The 22,113-nt window shown below is 41.8% G+C and overlaps 1 protein-coding gene across 1 annotated transcript in view; it reads left to right on the forward strand.

Moving 5' to 3' along the window:
* The window catches only part of wdr7 (WD repeat domain 7), a 139,591-nt gene that overhangs the window by 96,763 nt on the left and 20,715 nt on the right, over positions 1-22,113 (forward strand). The window contains exons 23-25 of the mRNA XM_083929896.1: positions 351-578; positions 11,072-11,258; positions 21,949-22,066. Coding sequence (XP_083786022.1) covers positions 351-578; positions 11,072-11,258; positions 21,949-22,066 — 533 coding nt within the window. The remainder of the gene's footprint in view (positions 1-350; positions 579-11,071; positions 11,259-21,948; positions 22,067-22,113) is intronic.

The raw sequence follows: 22,113 nt of genomic DNA on the forward strand, positions 1-22,113 counted from the left end.
TAGACCTCCATACATGCTGATTAAAATGAAATACAAAAGCATAGAATTCTTAAATGTATACAACTATTTAATAACGGTGTACCTGCTGGGGTCGTGAGGACTTATTGGAGATTAATAAAAAAATTCTGAAAAAAATCAGAATCCCTGCTAAAACAAACAAAAAGTACATTTTATGAAGTTTTAAAGTAATTATTACGATGAAATGAAGCCTGGTTATTCACTTTTACCTTGTTACAGTACTCACGGTCCTCTAACCAGCTTTTTCCAGAGCTTTCATCACCTCTCAGGGTCTTTACCAGTGACTGGAATTTGGAATTTTATCTTAACTCCTCTCTCTGTCTCTCTACCAGGCTGTCTGTCCAACCTTCCACCCAATGCCAAGAAGATCTCCAACTCATACGAGGAGCGGCGTAAACAAGCCACGGCCATCGTGCTGCTGGGGGTCATCGGGGCTGAGTTTGGCGCTGAGATCGAACCTCCGAAGGGTGCGATGCGGGCTCGAACTGGAGGACAGGCACCTGAGGGTTTCGGACTGACGAGTGGAGGGTCATCCAACTACTCACTGGCCAGACACACATGTATGTACAGAGATGACGCATGTATTACCGTATTTACTTTCTGGATATCCATTAATATATTTTGCACACCAAAGTTGTGTCGTGTCTATATGGTAACCAAAAATTTGCGAAAATCTCGCAAGATGGTTAGGCTGGGCATTAACTCTGAGTTTTTTCACAAATTTTGTGTTGCCATCTAGAAATGACCTAGAGGTAGGCATGTAAGGAATCCTCCCAGAATGCACCACGGCAAGATTCTCATGTGTTCCTGGGTTGTTACTGGTGTTAATATGTGATGGACATAATGACAAAATGAGAACAGGATCGGCTGTGATCTTTTGTTCAACACTGTGCTGTTAGCAAAGCCAGTGAAGTCATGGATTGGATTGGACAGATAACAATTGCAGAAGTGGCGCTGATACTGTTATTGATTTTATTTTATTTTTCTATAATCTTGTTTTTCCTTGCACTGTTTGGCAGTGTGCTCTATCTCCATTACTGCCAGACAGAAAACTTTTGGTTTCTTACCACTTAGTCCCTTTGCATGGCCGCCCCTCCACAGACCGTAATGAGGCCCTTTGGTGTTCCCTTTTACTCTTTTTTTACCCTGCATTACAGCTGGATTCTTATATCACTAGATTACGTATTCAAATAATGCGTTTGTGATTGAGCCTGGGTGATTCAGCCAAACAGCGGAAGCGATCTTGTTTCTGTTTGTAGTATTGACCAGGTTTGAGCATGCTTTGGTAGTATGATGGTAAACAGTCCGTATGGAGAGCAAACGAGATGGAACCCATTGGCTATTGTCTGACGAAGATTTAGTGTTTCATTAGCTTTTTGTTATTAATCTGCGTTCATATGCAGATATCTGTTTAATAAGACACTGTCTCTCAACTCCGACCATTCTCACAATTAAAGTTGCTAATTGGACCGTAAACAATAAGCGCCACTTGGAAAAGGAAGTCTTGGCCTGGATATCCGCTGGCTACACCCACCCCCACCCCCCGACACCGGCAAATTATTACAGATTCCAATTCTGAAAAAGTCAGGAAAAGTCAGCAAGGAGACTGTCGGAATGGGCGCCATAGACAGGTAGCTAGGCTAGGCTGACGTTACTTACATGTTAAGGCGGTAGGTCATGTTGGGATGAGTGATAGACGAGATAGATGTGTGCCGCCAGTCACATAGATTTTTACTTAATTTTGACAAGACATGGCTCCAAATGTTTGTTTTTTCTGTGACCAATCGATCAATGAAACTTTGGTCTGCCAATGATTTTTTGGTTGACCAGTACTTGGTTGACAGTTTGGGAGCAGCCCTAGTTGGCCTAGTGTCAGTAGGTTGGACAGTTTGCCCTTCGTGTTTCTCTAGAGAGATTAGTGACTCACCAGATGTAGGCTGTTGGGATAAAGCCTGCCGTTGGACACCTATTTCCGTCAGCATTCTCCTCCCCTATAGCTATCTCCGCTTTCTATTTTTTCAAGGGCAACGTCACTGCATCTGGGGCTTAGTGCAGCCCTAGCCAAGCGTTTTATCCCCCTATACCAGAATGTTCTCCAGCACTGACACAGAATTGTGGAGATCTGGCAATGCAAGGCTATTCAGACTTCCAATCCTTTTCCCCGGCACCACCACGAGGTGGACAGCTTTGGCTTTGAGTAAATTAGTTCAACAACTGACAGATTGTCATGAAATTCGGGACAGACATCTGTGGACCCCAGTTAATGACTCATAATAACTTTGGTGAACCTTGACCCCACCAAACCTTCAGACAGATACTGAAATGTTCAGTGGTTCCAGTTTTGGTCCAGAATCATGTTTTTCTCAACTCAGAACTATACAACTGACAAAGTAGAAACTTCAGTGTTGGATTATAGGTGAGGAGAGAGATGGGATTGATTTTCACCCACCAAGCTTGACACCTTAAGGAGCTTGACACTGACTTCCACACACACTTTCTGTCTCTCTCTCTCTCTCTCTCTCTCTCTCTCTCACAAACACACAGACACACACACACACACACACACACACACACACACACACACACACACACACACACACACACACACACACACACACACACACACACACACATGCTCAGTGGGCCGAGCCTGTGCCATGCTGTGCCCGCAGCGTTAGACCTTGGTGGGCATCAAACCTGCACTAAGCAGAGCTGCTCTTCCATCCGGCTGCTCCTAAGCTCTGATTGGCTGCCTCTGGGGTCATCCGCCCAGTGACAGAGCCTGTACTCTCACTGATAGACTGTGGAGCGTGATGTTGGCCCTGTACGCAGCGGTCAGCTCACCTGTATGGACTCACCGCACACACACACACACACACACACACACACACACACACACACACACACACACACACACACACACACACACACACACACACACACACACACACAGAAACCCCAGAAAACCCCAAGCTATTGTCATCAGGTGAAAACAACTCAAGATTTAATTGATCCCCTTGAGTAGAGCTTCATCCTTTTAAAACCTTTCACTGACCCCACTGGCTGGGTATCAGTTGGACATTATGTGATCCCTTATGATACATTTTTTAAATCGTAAGAATAAACCAAACTTCTCAATGTCATCTGTGTTTAAAGTGGTCACTCTATAACTTTACCCAGGTAAAATACGATGTGAAATAAGAAAGAAATCCTAATTGTACCAGAAATAGGAAGAATACATTAACTAGACCCAACTCCAGACAAATACAGTGTTGTTTATAACCAAACAACAATCGGACTCATAACAAAAACATCATTGTATTCTTATCCTAAGCCTTTGATATTTACGGTGAGGTTTGCACCGACAACTGCACAAACATGTTACATCATTTAAACTCGAGCTACCCTCACGAAGCAGATTTACATGGCCGGTGTGAACACTGCATTTTCCGCTGTGAACAGCACCCCTTCAGTGTGGGTGGGATCGCTATAGTGATGCTGCCTTTAACTGCCGTGACATCATATTTAACACTACACTTCCTGAATCCTTTGATTGGCAACCAAACAGAGGAACTTCGTCAATCGTACGGCATAGTGTAATTTTGCGGGCTGCAACTTTTTAATTGAAAAAAATTGCTATTGACAACAATAGCTGTTTTGAAATGGTGGGTTTGTGCAGGGAGGTCTTGTGTCGCCCAAATGGCAACTCTCTTTGATCAGTGGTCTCCAGTGTTTCAACTTCACCTTCCACTATCAACTCGCCCGGATTTGAACCTTGAGGTGGTACCAAAGAAAGTACCAGGTACTATCCTTAAAGTTTTGCTAATGGAAAACCAAAAAAGTCGAGCTACTGTATAGAGTGCAGTGGAATGGCATTAAATGCCAGATAGTCTTGCTTGAGGTGGTCAAGACAATGTAACAGTCTTAGAGACGGGCAAGAGAATACACTGATTAGAGGTGATGCTACACTGTCAGGTGTTATCATAAAGGGAGAAAATTAAGAAAACCTAAGACATCCATTTTAGAGATTCGGAGAAACAAAGATTCACCCAAAACAACATGTAAAGGGGTAACTTTCCAAACACACAGGACTTTGATGAATGTCAAGTGTTTGTCTCTGAGCCTGAGTGAAAGTTAACACAGAAAGTCGTTATGGCAGTCGTTATGGCAAACTGCATATGGATCTGCAGCCGGGTCAGTTTGCCAGCTGAACTATACCTTGCCATATTCATTAGTGTACCTCTGTTTGTCAGGCAGACTTTCGCTATGGTTATATTTTCACCTAAGAAAACTCAAAAAGATAAATACAATGGCAGATTAAACTGTGGACTATCTTGAGGACGATAACGAGTCATTTCGTTTTGATGGTCATCTGTATTTATTGTAACCAGAGCACACACACATATCAAATGGAGGAGGGGACATGGCAAACGGAGGCAAAGCCCGAAAGACAAAGTACCCCAGGAAAATGGTGCTGCAGCCTTAGGAGAAAGAAAACTTTTGCTGCACCTGGGAACTTGACCTAGATGCAGCTCCCTATGCAGCTAGGCAAAATGGCCATTTCGGTCGGCCACTGTCTCTGTTTACTTTCAGTCAGACTCTGAGACAAGTGTTTGAAATGATTGATTATGTTTATTTGGAAAGCTGTAGGGGGCTTGCACAGCTTGCCCCAAGATATGTAATTTTGACTACATGTCCTGGGGAATGATAATGGTGGACAAACAACACTCTCCCATGTCAAATTCCTGCACTTTGTAGACCCATTCATCCTACCCAACCGCCTCTTTACTGGGATTCTGAGGCTCTAATGTAAGGAAATGCATGCCATTGTTACTGACATCAGTCATAGTTCACATGGCCACTAGAGGTCATTTGAACCTAAACACAGGTCATTTTTAGGCATTTGAACAAATACGTTTTTCTTGGAGGATAGTCTCAACCAACTAAACTAAGGGGACTGTTCCTTTAAAACCTCCCTGTGACTCTCCGTAGAGCCACCTGGTCCTTTAGCTGACCCCACAGGGAGACTGAACCCTGTAAAACATGTTATTACTTTATAAAAAGCTTGAGCAGACAATTATAGATAGTTGTAAAAAGCACGTGGTGGTAGACATTTTCTTTTCTTTCTCTACTGTTTTTTTTTCTCGTGTGTTATGCTGCTCTCATCCTGCCGCTTCCTCTGTTTTATCCTTCTCTTTTTTCACTCTCATTCAGTCTGTTGTTTTTCTCCTTCCTTCCACTCTCCATCTCCCCCTCCTTCTCTCTCTGTTATGGAATTGAAAGATGGATCGGTGTTGTTGGCATACGGCGCTGTGTGTGTGATGAATGAGAGCTGTCCACCCAGAGAGAGGGAGGGTACAGTAGTCTATAGCAGAGTATAGATTGATGTTTTCATATGGCGACGGGGGCGCTAGGGAAGATGGAGGGGGAGATTGAGCTTAAGGAAGGAAGGAAGGACGGACAGATCATGACAGAAGGAAGAGAGGCTCTGATCGGACAGGGAAAAGAGACAAACTGTACATCCGTGTGCCATCTCTGGACAATATATAATAATGGTCACAGTAAATGTCAAATACCTTGAGTCCCCTCTGAGGCCCATTCACCGTGAACAGTGGCATTTTAAAACATTCATGAGAGAAGATTGGAAATGGGTTTTATTTTCTGTCATAGAAAATTGAACGGGGCAAGCAGGTGATGGAAGCGAAACCTGGTTTGAGGTTGACTCGCGCTCTTTTAATTATCTCGTTGTGCCCTCCTCCTCTCTGGAGAATTAGCACCACCAAGTGATTATCTTCATGTGCTATACTCCCCACGCAGAGAAACAAGCGTTTATAGAGTGCTGCAGAAAGAAGTCATAAAACCAAACAAAAATTGGATTTTTTCACTTCCGGTTCCCGATAGTATTTCATTAGCAACATTTCAGGCTTTGAAGTAATTAGCTAAATCCTGACATTCAGTATTCATCACAATTATACACTTATTAATGATTTGCAAATAATTAAACATAGTAACAGTTACAGTTGCTACATCTTGGGCATACCATTAATTAGCAGGATCATTTTTAAAAATAAATAATAACTAAAACATATCAGTACTACCCAGATCTTGGCTTTAACAGTGAAGATTCTGTTTGAGGGTTGAGTGCCTGGTCACAGCAGAAATGACCAAAATAGGTGGTGATGGTAGCACAGTGCTAGTTTGAAACTATTACAGAAAATGATCTAACCACTAACATGCTAGTTAGCCAGGAATATGCTCATGACAGTACAAATCAGCCAAACTAGCTATCTTGCTTTACACAAGTATTCTTAGTGTATACACTAGTTGTTGACCAAATACTAAATGTATTATTGGTTTATTATTTATTTTTTATTATTATTATTATTATTTTTGATGGACACAGCATCTTTATTCTTTTCTTACTGGAACTGGCTCTTACTTCTTTTCTTTTTGTATTGTTTCTTCCTCCGTCTCCCTGCACCAAGTCCGATCTTGCTTGCATCCACTAACCAAGTCCCCGGCATTGATTTACCTTCACCTTTCATTTACGCTCAACCAGAGGAAGTGAGAGAGAAGGGGAGGGGGGGCAGGGCAGATGGAGGGAAGAAAGTGGAAAGCCTGTTAGTGGTCGACTCTGCTTGGTAAACTTTAGACCTCACCACTCTGTCACTATTTCACACTCTCCACTTCCCTCCTTCCTTTATTCCTCGCTGCTTCCTTCCGTCCTCTCTCCTCCTCCTCCTCCTCCTCCTTCACCTCCCCTTCCTCCTGCTCTAATCACCCGCTCCGTGTTAATGTGACATGTTTACTGCTCTAACTAACAGCTCATTATGGCCAACTGATGCTTTGTCAATAGCTATCGGTTCATTTGGGTCCGGGCCTCCCTTTAAACAAAGATGTCCGCTGTGAGAAACAGAGCAGAGTCTGGACCTCTCTCACTTCCTGCTCACTGAGGGGAGGGGTTGTAAATTTACATTTTCGATCCGGCCATTTACAGCACTGCTTGTTAACAGCCATCTTTAATAGTCCGGGACAAAAAATGAAAAGAGGCTTCTATGTGCAAATGTGGCTGTCAGATTAAACCTCCATCATTTATAAACGCACCCATCACACACACACCTGCCCACCCACAGTCACTGCACACAGCGTTAAACTTTGACCTCATAACCTCTGAGGCCCGTTCTGTGTTTGGGGGGTCCACTGACTGTGAGAAGAGCACGTGCACACTTATTAACAATGTCAGCGGTTTGAATTTGACTGGGGACCTTTTGCCCCATGACCGCCAAATCACACTGGTCCCTCATCCCATCCTCCCACTCAGTCTCCTACCCAGTTTATTTATTGATTATCAGTTTATTTAAAACTAATGTTAAGTTGATTTCCTATCAGAAGAACAGCAGTTTGCAAATAGTGTTTAACATATTTCATACAAAACCGACCACAAGAGTGTTGACAGACATATAGTAGCTTGTAGCATGTTTCACTCATTTAGGCCTCATTAGTTTCTGTTCCTACTGAACATGTACGTATTTGTGTTTTAATGTTTCCTCCAATCACAGTGAGTACCTTTTATATGTCGTGATCATTTAAAACAGAAAATACAAAAATGTACAGTTCTCAAGAAATCATGTAAATAATGAACTCTTTGAATTCTCTGGGAAAGCAACAGGAAATGCATATACTGTGCGGAAATGAGGAGCAGGCATGATAATTGTACGCAGTGTTATTTAAATGAAAACATTTAATTTTAGGTTTTTGCCAAAGAAACTGAGAAAAAGTCATTACACACCAGTAAACACCTCACCTGGAAATTGGAATTCTAGTTTTTTCGGCTGTGGAGAGAATTTTGCCGAATTTTGTTTTTAAAAAGTCTGAATCTATTTTGAGGGCCAACTATGATGCAATCACAGAATCCAGGGGTGGTTTAATGGCGATTAAGGCCCTGGGGGCTACGGACAATATTTCTGGGCTTCCGGTGTAGCCAGTGGATATCCAGGCCAAGACTTCCTCTTCCATGCACTGGTCATCGTTTACGGTCCAATTAGCAACTTGAGACGCTAGAATTGAGTTGGAGTTGAAAGATGACTAATTTCTGTAAATAGATATCTACATATGAAAAATGATACATTGCATTTGGACCAATGTGTTCCACCTCTTTTGCTCTACACACGGAATGTTTACCTGCATGCAACTAAAGCCCACTTAAACATGATTGGTCAATTCTACTTAGACTACAAGCGGAAACCAGGGAAAAGCATAAAGGAATAGTATAACTCAGGGTGGAATAGATTTCTGTTGGTGGTCTTTATGTATTTTTTGAATTACTAACTGGAGGTCAAAGTTCATTCAATCCTACATCACTGCTGATATTTATATACCACTGTTTGTATGTACAATGAACAAAAACATTGATTTTGTTGATCACCTGCTGAGGGTCAAAGTTCCCCAGCCTATCACCGATTCAGTCACATCTCACCTATTCTGCATGTTTGACAACAGCCACAGCATAACTGCTAACAGTGTTAGCGCAGATGTCTATTTCTCACAGTTTGTCACCCAGAACAACGTAGCACAACGATGCTAACACAGTTATCGCTTTAACTATCGCTGCCAGTTTATATTATAGCAGTCGTACCTAGCAATGCTAACACAGTTAGCCTCTACCTATATCTTTCATAGCCCAACCATAAGCTGTGCGTGTGTGGATATAAACCAATAAGGAAGGGGGTTTGCCATTTAAGGCGGGCTATGATTAAATGCCAGGAGATCCAGATGATGACATTAGCTTTGTGTGTCTGGAGACTGGATGACCTTAAGAGCCACCACAGGGTTATAAAGGCTTATAGTAAATTATCTGTTTTATATGATATGTTTCTTGATATAATGATGTTAAGTATTTACATTTCAAGTAAAAATCCAATGAACTATTGATCTCTGCTTGGACTCAGACAGTAGAAGAAGAAAAGAGCCTTCCTGATGCTAATGTCGCGTCTCGATCTGCTAGGATACAACGCTCGACAGATTTACAACTTCATCGTTGCAGTCCAGAATATTCTGCACGTACATCACTGACTTTGAATAAATAAATAAATGACCAGTGATTTATGATAACTGAATTTACAGTATATACACATGGTCTTATGGTAACATTACCAAATGTTGTGCAAAACCAGACAACCAGGTTTATTCTTCCTTTTCCTGTCTGGATTTTCCTCTGACCTTATGTTTGTGAAGCACTTGTGTGAAGAATCTGCTAAAAGCTCTGGACCTCAGGCTTCAGTGGGTGAGACAGGCAGAGAGAGAAAGACAGATACCCAGGAGGAAGGGAGTGGGGGGTGGGGGTTGGGGGGGTGGTGGGGTGTTATTGAGGGATGGGGGAGATTTTCAGGAGCCTTAATGGTCAGTCTGTCCCCACAGAGACTGGCTCAAATGTCAGGTCAGCTATGAAGTGACCTCCATCCCGCTCGCTGTCTTTATCTCTGTGTGTGTGTGTGTGTGTGTGTGTGTGTGTGTGTGTGTGTGTGTGTGTGTGTGTGTGTGTGTGTGTGTGTGTGTGTGTGTGTGTGTGTGTGTGTGTGTGTGTGTGTGTGTGTGTGTGTGTGTGTGTGTGTGTGTGTGTGTGTGTGTGTGTGTGTGTGTGTGTGTGTGTGTGTGTGTGTGTGTGTGTGTGTGTGTGTGTGTGTGTGTGTGGCACCAAAGTTTAATATTTTTTGTTCAGAAGAAATTTCTATTACTTCTTTATGAAAATGATATGTTGCTGCAGTGGCTGAAATGGTCATGGGTCTTAAAGGTTGTAATGTTTTATATGCAGTAATCTTTTTTTTATTGCCAATTTGTGAACAGGTTGTTACTTAACATAAAAATTGTGACCTTACCCGACTTTCTCGGTTGTCTATAACAGGCTGAAGACTGACTTCTAGGAATCACGACGAATTTTCCGGGAAACTCCAAAAAATTAGAAATATTCCCTTAACCTCTCTTCAGCTTGCCAGGTTGGCAGTGAGAGTTGGGGTGGTCCGGGATCAGACCCCTGGTGCTGGGGTTTAGGCTGGCTGAGGGTCCGTGGGCTGACTACAGAGTGTGTGTAGTGGAGGCACAGCATGTGTGGTTGTGTTAGTACAACAAAACCTTTTCCCCCCAAGATAAAAATCCTAGAGAAAACACTGAGATGTGAAATATATTGTGGTTTTATCTCGCTAATGTTAGCTCATGTTAGCTTGCTTGCTAATGCGGGCAAGTTGCTTGCTAGCTGACGTAGCAAAATACTACTACTACAGCTTGAGTGGATAATATAAGCTCCCAGGGCTGGTCTGACTGGCTCGCAATTTGCAATTTACCTCAGCAGCTAACGTTAAAACAAGCAACGCCAGATCCATGCAGTTTAGCTAACGCTAATTTGTCTGCTAATGTTAGCTCACTGAAACCTAAGCTGGCCGTGGCTCAACTCAGTTGCTTCATGACGCATGGCCGATGGAGTCATATGCAAACAACAAGCTTGCCTTAATGTAAATGTGATTGTAATTAATTTTACAGCATGATGTGGGTCAGTTATTTTCAGTCTCATTGTTTTAGGTGCTGATAGGCCACCAGTGTTGCTAATAATGGTTTTCTGTTACACTGCAATTTCCCAGCTTGGAATCAATAAAGTATTTCTATTCTATTCTATTCTACACAGAGAACCTTTGACTAGGGATGGGCATTTTAAATCATTTTGGTATTCCAGTACTTGCATTAATTTCTATAATTATTATATGACTATGATTAAACACATACTTGCAGATTCATTATCCTATTTCATCAAAAATAATGACCATGAAATATGAGCTGTCTACAGTTTGAATGTATCTTTTATCACATCTTAGTTCCTTTTTTGTTGTGATATTATTTACTCCTGCAACAAAAGGTGATGCAGAAATTGTGACATAAGAGCTGATTAAGTCGCATAGAATGTGTCGTAGCATTGTTGGAGGTTTGACCTCCCCAGAGTAACATCAAGCCCCCTCCCAGGCTCTCTTCTACTTTACTCTGATTCTTCTGATTCTACCGTTTACAGGTAAGGCGCTGACCTTCCTACTGCTACAGCCCCCCAGTCCCAAGCTGCCTCCCCACAGCACCATCCGCCGCACCGCCATTGATCTGATTGGCCGAGGCTTCACAGTGTGGGAGCCTTATATGGACGTGTCAGCAGTGCTCATGGGGCTGCTGGAGCTCTGTGCAGATGCCGAGAAGCAGCTGGCCAAGTGAGTCCACAGCCGCGGACACACAAACTCAACTGTTATGGATAAATGAGAAAACATGGTCTATAATAAATCCTCAAATAGATGAATGAACACTTTACCTTAATATTTAAAGGAAACTTTAAGAGAAACTGAGGCGATGCTAGAAATCAGAACTGTGCAGCTCAAAGTAATGGAAGTAGAGAATTGTAGAGAATTTATCTTTTTTTTAAAGGCTTTGGCTAAAAAAAAATGTATTTAATCAATACTTGTACCAAATGTAGATGTAAAAGAGTTTGAAAAAATGGGTTGAGACTTGACTCTAGAGTTCTCTCACACCTGCTATCGATCCATTTGAACCAAATCCTGGAGCATTTTGTCAGATAGACCAGTTGGTTTGTAGTTGCTGTGTTAAAGCTCATTCCAACGTGAGTGCACTTGAGTTTGGTTCACTTTAGGTGAGAGCACGGCCCAAATATAGGAAGAGAGCCAAAAAACAGTGATTGATACACTAGTTTTACAATTGAAATCAACTATGCACACAATTTAAGGACTTATTTCTGATTTAATGGATGATAACTTTCAAATCCATAACTTTTTATCACTATGCCTCACTCGTTGACAGCACAGCGTAATCTCCCCGTCTCATCCGCCCTCTCCTTCACTTCTTTGTCCTCTTTTAGAATGTTAGAACACCAGGGCAAAATCAGAAAACCCAGCATCAGCAGCATACATTTGGTGTTGATTCATTATTTCTGAACTCAGGAAGTGTCTGAGTGTCACTCTGATATTTATTCCTATAGACAAGCACCTATTTTGACTGTGTGACCTTGGTGCTTGACAAAGTGCAGTGTGTACACTTACCGAACTGCTTCTATTGCCGCTACTCATCATTGATTATGTTTGCCACCATAATTATCATCATTTTCATATTTTATCACCTTAGCTGTGCTTGTTCCTGCTATTCTGCTGTATTAACTGCCATAACATATGAGTCATATTCACATTACTATGGATACTATTATAGTTACTGTTACTTTTGTGGTTGCTTGCATCTCTGGAAGTGTGTCTGTCTCTCTGTCTTTGTCCCTCTCTGTCCATCTGTCCGTCTTTTCTCTCTTTCTCTCTCCTTTTCTTCCTCCCCAACCGGTGCAGACAGATGTCCGTCCTCCACAGAGCTGGGTCTGTCTGACGTTCCTGCCTGTTAAAGGGAAGGTTTTCGTTGCCACCGTACTCTACGGGGGGATTGTTGGGTCTATGTAGATCATAAATAAGTCATAGAGTGTGGTCTTTACCTACTCTGTAAAGTGTCCTGAGATAACTTTTGTTATGATTTGAATTCAATTGAATTGAATTATATTGAACCGAATGAAAAATGCAACAATCATGCAACTTTGACAAGACTTACCATTTGTCTCAATTGACTTTGGACATGTCTTGAACTTTAACAAGACTTTTATGATTTTTGTACTGACTTGGATTTTGAGGGGTAGATGTTTAAATTACATGACTGACTTAAAATAGTTAAACACAGCTCTGGCTTTGTGCACATAAAAACAAAGCTTACATAGACTGTAGATTCAAGTTAGACTGAACATTAAGACGCTGTGGTTCGGAGCAGGTCTGTGACCTCACATTTCTGTTCAGGAACTGATTGGTTTATTTATTGACTTATCTCGTCTGTTTGGCTGCTCAGTCTTCCCTCTCAGATTCCAGAGTACAGACAACAGCCTGCTTATGGATACAAATAGAAGCACACACACATACAGAAACACTCATGCAATATAGAGCCAACACAGAGTTATGGAAGCCAGGCTGTAATCTGATTGCAGGACATTATGATGATGCAACGATGTCTGCGTTGCTCTGACATGTGAGTCCTCTGTCTGTGTTCATGTGGGATCATGTTCTTTTTCCTTTTTTCTTTTGCCTCGCTATAAAAATGTTGACTAGCGGTAGGCTACTGTTGACAGAGAACCCAGGGCACTACTGAGCGGTGTCAACACATCTGTAGTCACAAGCTACCTATCACCCCATCTTCTGATGGCTTCATGTCGTCTTCAGCCAAGCAGAGTGTGTGCGAAGGCAGGTTTTAGTTGGATTTATCTGATCTCTGTAACTGTGACTGCCAGTTTGACTTTCTGAGATGACCCAGATGACTCAGGCGTTGGTGTTAAAGCACAGATGATCACAGCAGCAGAGTCTGCTTTGGACCATCGACATTACGACCAGCAGAGAGGAGGTCAAAGGTTATGGCTGCCTTCACACGGTTGTAGTGAAGCTGCGGTTAAGTTAATGCTGCATTTTTGTGTGAGCGGCGGTCAGAGGTGACAGAGAAGGTAATTCAGTGGCATCTTCTCTTGTATGCTCCAAAGGACTGTGTGTGTGCGTCTTCCTCCCTGCTGTAATCTAACTGGCCGATATGAGTTGATCCTATTAAGGCTGAAACCCGAGCTGGGTCAGTCTGGTTTAATAAGTATAGATATGTCTGCTGCCTGTGTGTGTGTGTGTGTGTGTGTGTGTGTGTGTGTGTGTGTGTGTGTGTGTGTGTGTGTGTGTGTGTGTGTGTGTGTGTGTGTGTGTGTGTGTGTGTGTCACCAAAGTTTAATATTTTTTTACCCGACCCATATGTGAAACATTAGGATTTATTATTTTTTGTTGAGAAGCTTCTATTATACCTTCTATTATACCTTTATGGAAATGATGCTGCGGCGTGTGTGTGATTGAAAGAAAACAACACAATCAAATCTTAGTAGAGTAGAGTGAAGAGAATTTGAACAGAGTCAGACATAATGATTTTCACAAAATACTAAAGATAAGGAACAGTCTGGAAACTCGAGTCATGAACTGTAGGTGTTATTTTGACCGTTTATCAGCCGTGACAGACTCTGTGTAACTCCACCTGAAATACTACAGCTTTTATTATTTCATTTTGATCTCAGCTACACGTCTGTTAGGTTTCATGACTGTCTCCTGCACGGTTGTAAAGGCACAGAGGTGACAAAAAAACAAACAAACAAAACAAAGAAACGCAAGCACCTGCTAAAATACTCCAAACCTCCTCTCAAATCAGTGTTTAGGAATAGTGTTGAATGACGTTTGAATTAAATCATTAGTTGATAATGTGGACAAACTGATTGTAGTGTTTATTTTTAATGAATTACTTTTGATATTTATTATGTCAGGTAACTATAACCATCGAGCAGGAGTCAGAGATGACTCGCACTGCTTTATTATCTAATTAAGATAATTTTAGGTAACCAACTGTGCCACCAGCCGCCCCCGTGTTTTAGTTTAGTGTCTACATTGACTGATCAGCTCCCAGTCTGTCTGTGTCTCTGTCTGTGTCACTACAGGGTCAGGATAAAAGATCACTGAATCAATTACACTGTTGAATTCTTCACACAGAGCCAACATGAAAATGGTTTTGGTTTACTACATTTTCTGCTGTCAGTCAGCCTGGTTAAGACAGGTTGGCCAGCTGCAGATCACTCAGCTTGGGAGAGAAAAACCTGTTGACACTGTAAAATTTGTGAAGTAAAAACACTGCAAAAGTTTGAAATGTATTCAATACAGTAAACTCCATAATCTGTGTCCAGTGGTGTGTGTTTGACATGTCTACATTTGAAAATGCATCCAAATGTAGTACTTCCATGCAGCTAACTCACGGAGAGGCTCTTTGTCCCTGATACACTCAACCCAGTCGTGTGTGTGGGTGAGATAATCCCTTTTCAATAGGCAGGGATTTGAAAAAGTTCCTGGTGTTGAAGACAGATTTTACGTTTTCAGACACATAAAATATATAAATCACTTTTTACATACAGCCCATGACAGAAATCGGACCCTGTCAGACCTGTAGTGTTTCTGTGACGCTGCCCACACTGCACAAGTCTGAAACGAAGGCCAGCACATCACAAAGACGAAAGCAGCACATGCTGAAGCACGCACGCAGAGATTACACGTCTTGTATGAGTGTGCATAAAAAAATCTGTTTTACAAACCACATAACACAGTGAATGAGACTATTTCAATGAAACATCATAAGAGGGAGGTACAAAACAAACAAGCAAAAAATATGGAAAATACAGCCACATTAATAACCAGAAAACCAAAATTAAGATCTGTTTTACTCCTGCTCATATGCTCAGCTAGGCTAACCACATTCTGATTCCAGTTCTGTGCCTAAAGTGAAATTCCGGCGTAAAATCCCATCTTTTTAGGCAAATACACTCATCAAATAAGCCGATGAGACAATTTTTTTCGTGTAACAACTATTAACGGAGATATCCCGGAGAGTCGCTAACAGTTGCTAACAGCTGAATGCGGCTAACACTGATTAGCTCGGGGCAGCACGGTGAAGGCCAACCAAAACCTCTGCAGCAGTATGAGAAGACTCCCTACACAGAAAACAAAGCACCAACAACGTAGTTTATGAGCCCAGAGTTTATTAAAAGAGTGTTTTAAAGACTCACCTACTGGCCCCTGTACCAGCTCCTCTCATAGTAAATTCCATTCAAGTGGATTACCAAAGTCAATCCAGAAGGAAAGAGCCCATTGGTGTTTTCTGTGTAGGGACTCTTTTCATGCTGCTGCAGAGGTTTGGTGTTAGTTTGAGCAGTATTAGTGGTTAAAAAAGACGTTTGAATGCCTTCACTGTACTGCCCCAAGCTAATCAGTGTTAGCTAAGTCCAGCTGTTAGCGACTGTTAGCAACTCTCTGTGATATCTCCGTTAATACAAAAAAGACCCTAGGATGGTTTTACGCCGGAATTTCACTTGAACACACTCAGAAATGTTGAACACTTTGTTAAACTCTTTTACTCACGACTGACTTCCAGATTATTATTGTTTAAATTCAGAATTTAAAATGTGGATGAAACATGTAGGTTAAAATGTGCAAAAAAAAAAAAAAAATCTGACGTAAATAAATAAACAAGGTGCCAAATGTTAATAAGAAACCTCTGGAGTTGTCGAAAATGGCCACTGAAACTATCAAAGCTTACCAATAAATGTGTCAGTCAGGAGTGTATCCTCATCAGATGTCCTACACCAGGCTGGGATTTAAAGGGCTCCTGCTGACAGGAATGTGGCTCTCATCCCATCAGAGTGTGATGTCTTTGTTGTTGCCACTGCAGAGGTGTGTGTGTGTGTGTGTGTGTGTGTGTGTGTGTGTGTGTGTGTGTGTGTGTGTGTGTGTGTGTGTGTGTGTGTGTGTGTGTGTGTGTGTGTGTGTGTGTGTGTGTGTGTGTGTGTGTGTGTGTGTGTGTGTGTGTGTGTGTGTGTGTGTGTGTGTGTGTGTGTTATAGAATATAGCGTGTATATGACATGCAGGGATAAATACATCTCCTAAAATTGTGTTTTTGAGAAATTGCATTTGTCATGCAGAGGCAAATCAATCATTTGGTAATCTGTGTGTGTCGTGCAGAGATAAGTACACATTGTCGTCCCCATAGATGCCCAACAGGATGTTGCCACGCTGAAGAACAATGATCAGAAAACTACAGGTTACTTCTCAGAAAGACATTTACGTCGATGTGTTTTGATCCGTGTGTATACATTTGGGTCTTTTACTTGGAATGCACTTTATGGTGTTTGTATAAGACAGTGGCAGGTCTCATTGAACAATCGTAGACAATAAGTTAGAAACTCTATTCTATTAAAAATATGTCTGTGAACTGTCAATCAGTCAGTAATCCAATTGTTTGCTAAATCAGTCAACTAGCTGGTGTGTCAATATAACAGCTAGCCAGAAAACAGTCCAGTTATTAAATGACTGAGGGTGCGTCCACACCATCAAAAACAACCTTTCTTAAAACGTTTCCCGTCCACACGGCCTCGACTCGACAAATCTCTGCGTCTACACAAAACCAGTGAAACCGACTCAAAACGCTGTAGTACACATGTCACAGAAATTCACCAACAACAGAGAAGAAGAGACGGGGAGACACTGTGGAGAATACAAACACCGGAGAAAAACCAGACTAAGGTTGTGTGCTCAGTCAGTGAACAGTCAGTCAGTGAACAGTCAATCAGTCAGTGAACAGTCAATCAGTCAGTGAACAGTCAGTCATTGAACAGTCAGTCAGTGAACAGTCAGTCAGTGAACAGTCAATCAGTCAGTGAACAGTCAGTCAGTGGACAGTCAGTGACCATCAGTCAATGAATAGTCAGTTAGTGAACAGTCAGTCAGTCAGTGAACAGTCAGTGAACAGTCAGTGAGTCAGTGAACATTCAGTCAGTAAACAGTCAGTTAGTCAGTGAACAGTTGGTCAGTCAGTCAGTGAACAGTCAGTCAGTCAGTCGGTGAACAGTCAGTAAGTCAGTCAGTGAACAGTCAGTCAGTGAAAAGTCAGTCAGTCAGTGAACATTCAGTCAACATTCAGTCAGTCAGTCAGTGAACAGTCAGTCAGTGAAAAGTCAATCAGTGAAAAGTCAGTCAGTCAGTGAACATTCAGTTAACATTCAGTGAACAGTCAGTCAGTCAATGAACAGTCAGTCAGTTAGTGAACAGTCAGTCAGTCAGTGAACAGTCAGTCAGTGAACAGTCAGTCAGTGAACAGTCAGTCAGTCAGTGAACAGTCAGTCAGTCAGTGAACAGTCAGTCAGTGAACAGTCAGTCAGTGAACAGTCAGTCAGTCAGTGAACAGTCAGTCAGTGAACAGTCAGTCAGTGAACAGTCAGTCAGTCAGTCAGTCAGTGAACAGTCAGTCAGTGAACAGTCAGTCAGTCAGTCAGTCAGTGAACAGTCAGTCAGTCAGTGAACAGTCAGTCTTGGTTTCTTGCAGCGGGGACTCTCATCATGTGACCGAGGTTATTCACTCCTCCCTCACTCACAAAAATCAATACGTCCAATCCTTACTGTGTCTGCGTGACAGTATTGACTGGATAATGTCAGCGGGATACTGGCTGTGAATGCAGTCATGTTGGCAGGTTCACACACACACACACACACACACACACACACACACACACACACACACACACACACACACACACACACACACACACACACACACATACTGTAAATTCACGAGTTGAACCATTTTAATCTGATCTCATAATCCAGTTCACTTTATTTAGTTCTGTTGGTACTTATCACTTTAATACTCACATTCTCAGGTGATGTATCTACTTCACTAGCGTGACTGTAAATTCTGGGAGTTTTTACCTATTTTCCAAAAGAGTTGGAAACTTTCCATGGGAATTAACAGGAAAATATGAGAATGAACAGGAATATATGGGAATTAACAGGTATTTATGGAAATTAACTGGGTCTATAATGGAATAAACGTGAATATATGATAATTCATTGGAATCAATGGAAATTAACAGGAATAAATTGGACATTGTGTGGTAATTTATACCATCTGTATTTAACCGTGCGCTGTTAATGGGACTGTATCCAACATCAATGTTTTTTCTTGTTGGATTAAAGAATCTATTTACATTATGCTCACAGTCAAAAATATACTATAATATATATACAGATGTGTGCATGCAAATCTTCTAATGAGAATGCAAAATGTTTATATCTCAGTATATGACAAGGTAAATACAGTTATACATTACCCCAACATTTCCAGTTTTTTCATTAATTGCTATAAATTACCTTTAGTTTCCAATTTAGAATATTCCTGGAATTTTGCAACCCTAGTTAGAGAATACTTCATATTCTATGACCACTCATAATGTGATGAATCACAATAGATGGCACAGGTGTACTTACATTAATAAAGCAGCCACATATTTCTTCTAATGTGTGTGTGTGTGTGTGTGTGTTCTATATGACTGTAATAATAATCCAGATTATTTCATTACGTGTTCTAAACGTTGGCTATTAACCTCAGTGCTTCTCAGTACAATTATCTCCCTGCACTCCTGCTGCCTTATATCAACACCGTGACTGTTTCCAATTACAGCCTCCGCTCCAAATGAAATTAAACATTTCAATATTGCTGATATATTGCCAATATATTACCAGTATTAATTACAGGAACTGTAGCTGTGATTTGTAATCAGAGGAGATGAATCGTCCACCCATCACCCCCCCCCCCCCTCTCTCTGTCTCTCTCTGTCTGTCTCTCTCTCTCTCTCTCTCTCTCTCTCTCTCTCTCTCTCTCTCTCTCTCTCTCTCTCTCTCTCTCTCTCTCTCTCTCTCTCTCTCTCTCACTCTGTCTCTCTCTCTCTCTCACTCTGTCTCTCCCCAGAGTATTTCTTAACAAGGTGGCCTTGCTCACCCCCTCTCTCTTTCTCTCTGTCTCTCACACACACACTCAGAGGGGTGTGTGGGCAGCTGTTAGGGTGTGTGTGTCTAATTCCTATTGCATTGTGGGAGTCCATTATGCCGTCGTCTGGTGAATGGCTCCCATTGACTCGGCCTTGACATTATAAGCTGCCCGCTAATCTCTTCACTCCATATATTAGTAAGGCTCCATCTCTCTGCTGCTTCTCTCACTTTAATCTCCTTTTCTTCCTCCCTCTGTAAAATTGTCTCTCTTTAGATCATTCTAAAATCTCTCTTCAGAGGATACGGCTCATGATATTCCACAGTATATTTCTCTGATTGTCAACACATCCCATGAAAACACCAAAACCAACAATGAATGTACAAACATTGTGTGTGTATCACAGCCGGACACTTCCTCTCTGTGTGTGTTCATAGAGCTCCATTTTTGTTAATACACATCACTGAGCCACTCTGTTGCCCTCGGTGACGTGCTCCTTCATTACCATGAACACACACACACACACACACACTGTAGTTTTTTTTTTTTTTTTACTCAATCACACACACCATCGTGCTGACACAAATACTCACAAGAGCACCAAATGTGGACTAATCCACTGCTGAAAATAGTCAACAAATGCATTATTTAGCAGGTGGACTCCAGCTCCACTTTGGACTTTGACTTTTACACCAGTGTTTCATGACTATACCTCGTTTATAAAGGTGGCATAAGCACAGAAGAGGGGGCACGCCACCTTCTAAGCAAACTTTGGGATTTATGAAAACTGACTAGTCCACAAAAGAAGAGTACAGTGAAAGAATGAGGTTGTGCAAGGAAGAGTGAACTGAGCCTCTGTTAGTTCAGAAGGGCAGGCCAGCTCAGATACTGCACATAACATAGTGAGGCACACGTGAGCAGTTTTATTTTAATTGTTAAAATGTTTATTTGAAAGTATTGATGGCACAAGTCTTCAATATTTATTTCTTTTGTTGTTTTTATTTAAGTGGAACACAAATGCACAGCAGAAGTGAACAGACAGGTTACCGGGGATAATACAGTACCGCTCATTCTCCTTTTATCAGTAGCTAGCTTTGTGTTCATCCCAGGAAGAAAGAGGGGCAGAAGAAGACCACCAACAGGGCGTCGAGTAAGGATCACACATCAGTCCATCTAATCCTCAAAAGAAATCCAATTGACTATTGTCTTATGACAGTCATCTGGCAAATACACAAAGAAACAGTGTGAGCAAAGCAGAGAAAGGAAATTAGGAAAGAATTATAAAAGGGATAATGCTGGTAAACCACACACTAATGTTCAGGCATAAATACAACATTTAAAATGTATCTATGTAATAACCATTTGGACCAATGCTGTGTATGTGTATCAGAACAAAGTCTTAGGGATAAGGTCAGTTCCTCCATGTTGCACATTGCCTTTACAATCACTATCCACTCTCTTGTTTGTGCGCCGTTGTCTAGCCATATCGAGTTATTGCTTATTTTTTCTGGTATGAGTAATACTCTAAGAAGGTGCTTGTCCTGAGCGTTACATTTGTGTGGTTACTGTTAAATGGCACATCATTTCTTAAAAGTCAAAGTGTAGGGCTTGGACTTGAGACTACACTTCTGTCCAACCTCTGCTTTTTACTCCGTGTTTGCTGAAAAATATTGGTGTCCAGCTGTTTTAGGAAATGACAGAGTCCTTTTAAAATGAAACTCTATTTTTGTGATCGGTTTTTAAATAGCTTTAGTTGGCACCAATGGGATGTCAGTAGTTTAATCTGTGAAATGTATACAAACAAAAAATAACAGTCAAAAAGTTGTGTTTTTATCTGGAGGATGAGCCCCAGATGCCATTGTGCCCTCCACCTTCTAAATCCAAACAACAGTACAACTATGTACTGTGAATGTTCTCATGTGTCCAGGTCATCGTTACCCCCAAAGCAATTTCAGTCCAAAGCAACTGGACTTGGTTATTGCTCTAGCTCAGGGGTAGGCAATTCCGGTCCTAGAAAGCCACACACCTGAGTCTAATGATTTGCTCGTTATCAAGCAACTGATGCTTGTCACAGTTTGATTATTGTTAGACTCAGGTGTGTCAGGGCAGGGACAGTTCGAGTGACATCATCGGCCTTGTGAGAGGTTAAATACCTGGATCTCCACACCAGTTAGTTGGACCAGTCCCAGCCTGGTCCTGGTCCTGGTCCAGTCCCAGCCTGGTCAGATGTGTACATGAACTGATGAAGCCTCTTGGATGAGAGGTGAAACATCTTCCTAGACAAATAACCAAGTCCAGTTGCAGTCGACTGAAATTGCTTATGGGGCTACAGTAAAACTCTGTCACCCTCTCTTAAATCTAATAAGTCTCCCTCAAGTTTATTTGTCTCACAAGCTCAAAAAAAATCATGTTTCTGATTGTATTTTGAAATGAAAGTGTATATTTTGGCATATGAATGAATCCTCTCTCTCTCCCTCTATCTCTCCACAGTGTGACAATGGGTTTGCCCCTCAATCCACCGGCAGATTCCGCTCGCTCATCTCGCCACGCCCTCTCTCTTATCGCTACTGCCCGCCCACCGGCCTTCATCACCACCATTGCAAGAGAGGTGAGAGGGAACTGTACCGACATCTTCACAAACACCCAAACAGCAGC

The sequence above is a fragment of the Echiichthys vipera genome (genome assembly GCF_963691815.1).
Source record: "Echiichthys vipera genome assembly, chromosome: 16".
Classification (NCBI taxonomy): Eukaryota; Metazoa; Chordata; class Actinopteri; order Perciformes; family Trachinidae; genus Echiichthys; species Echiichthys vipera.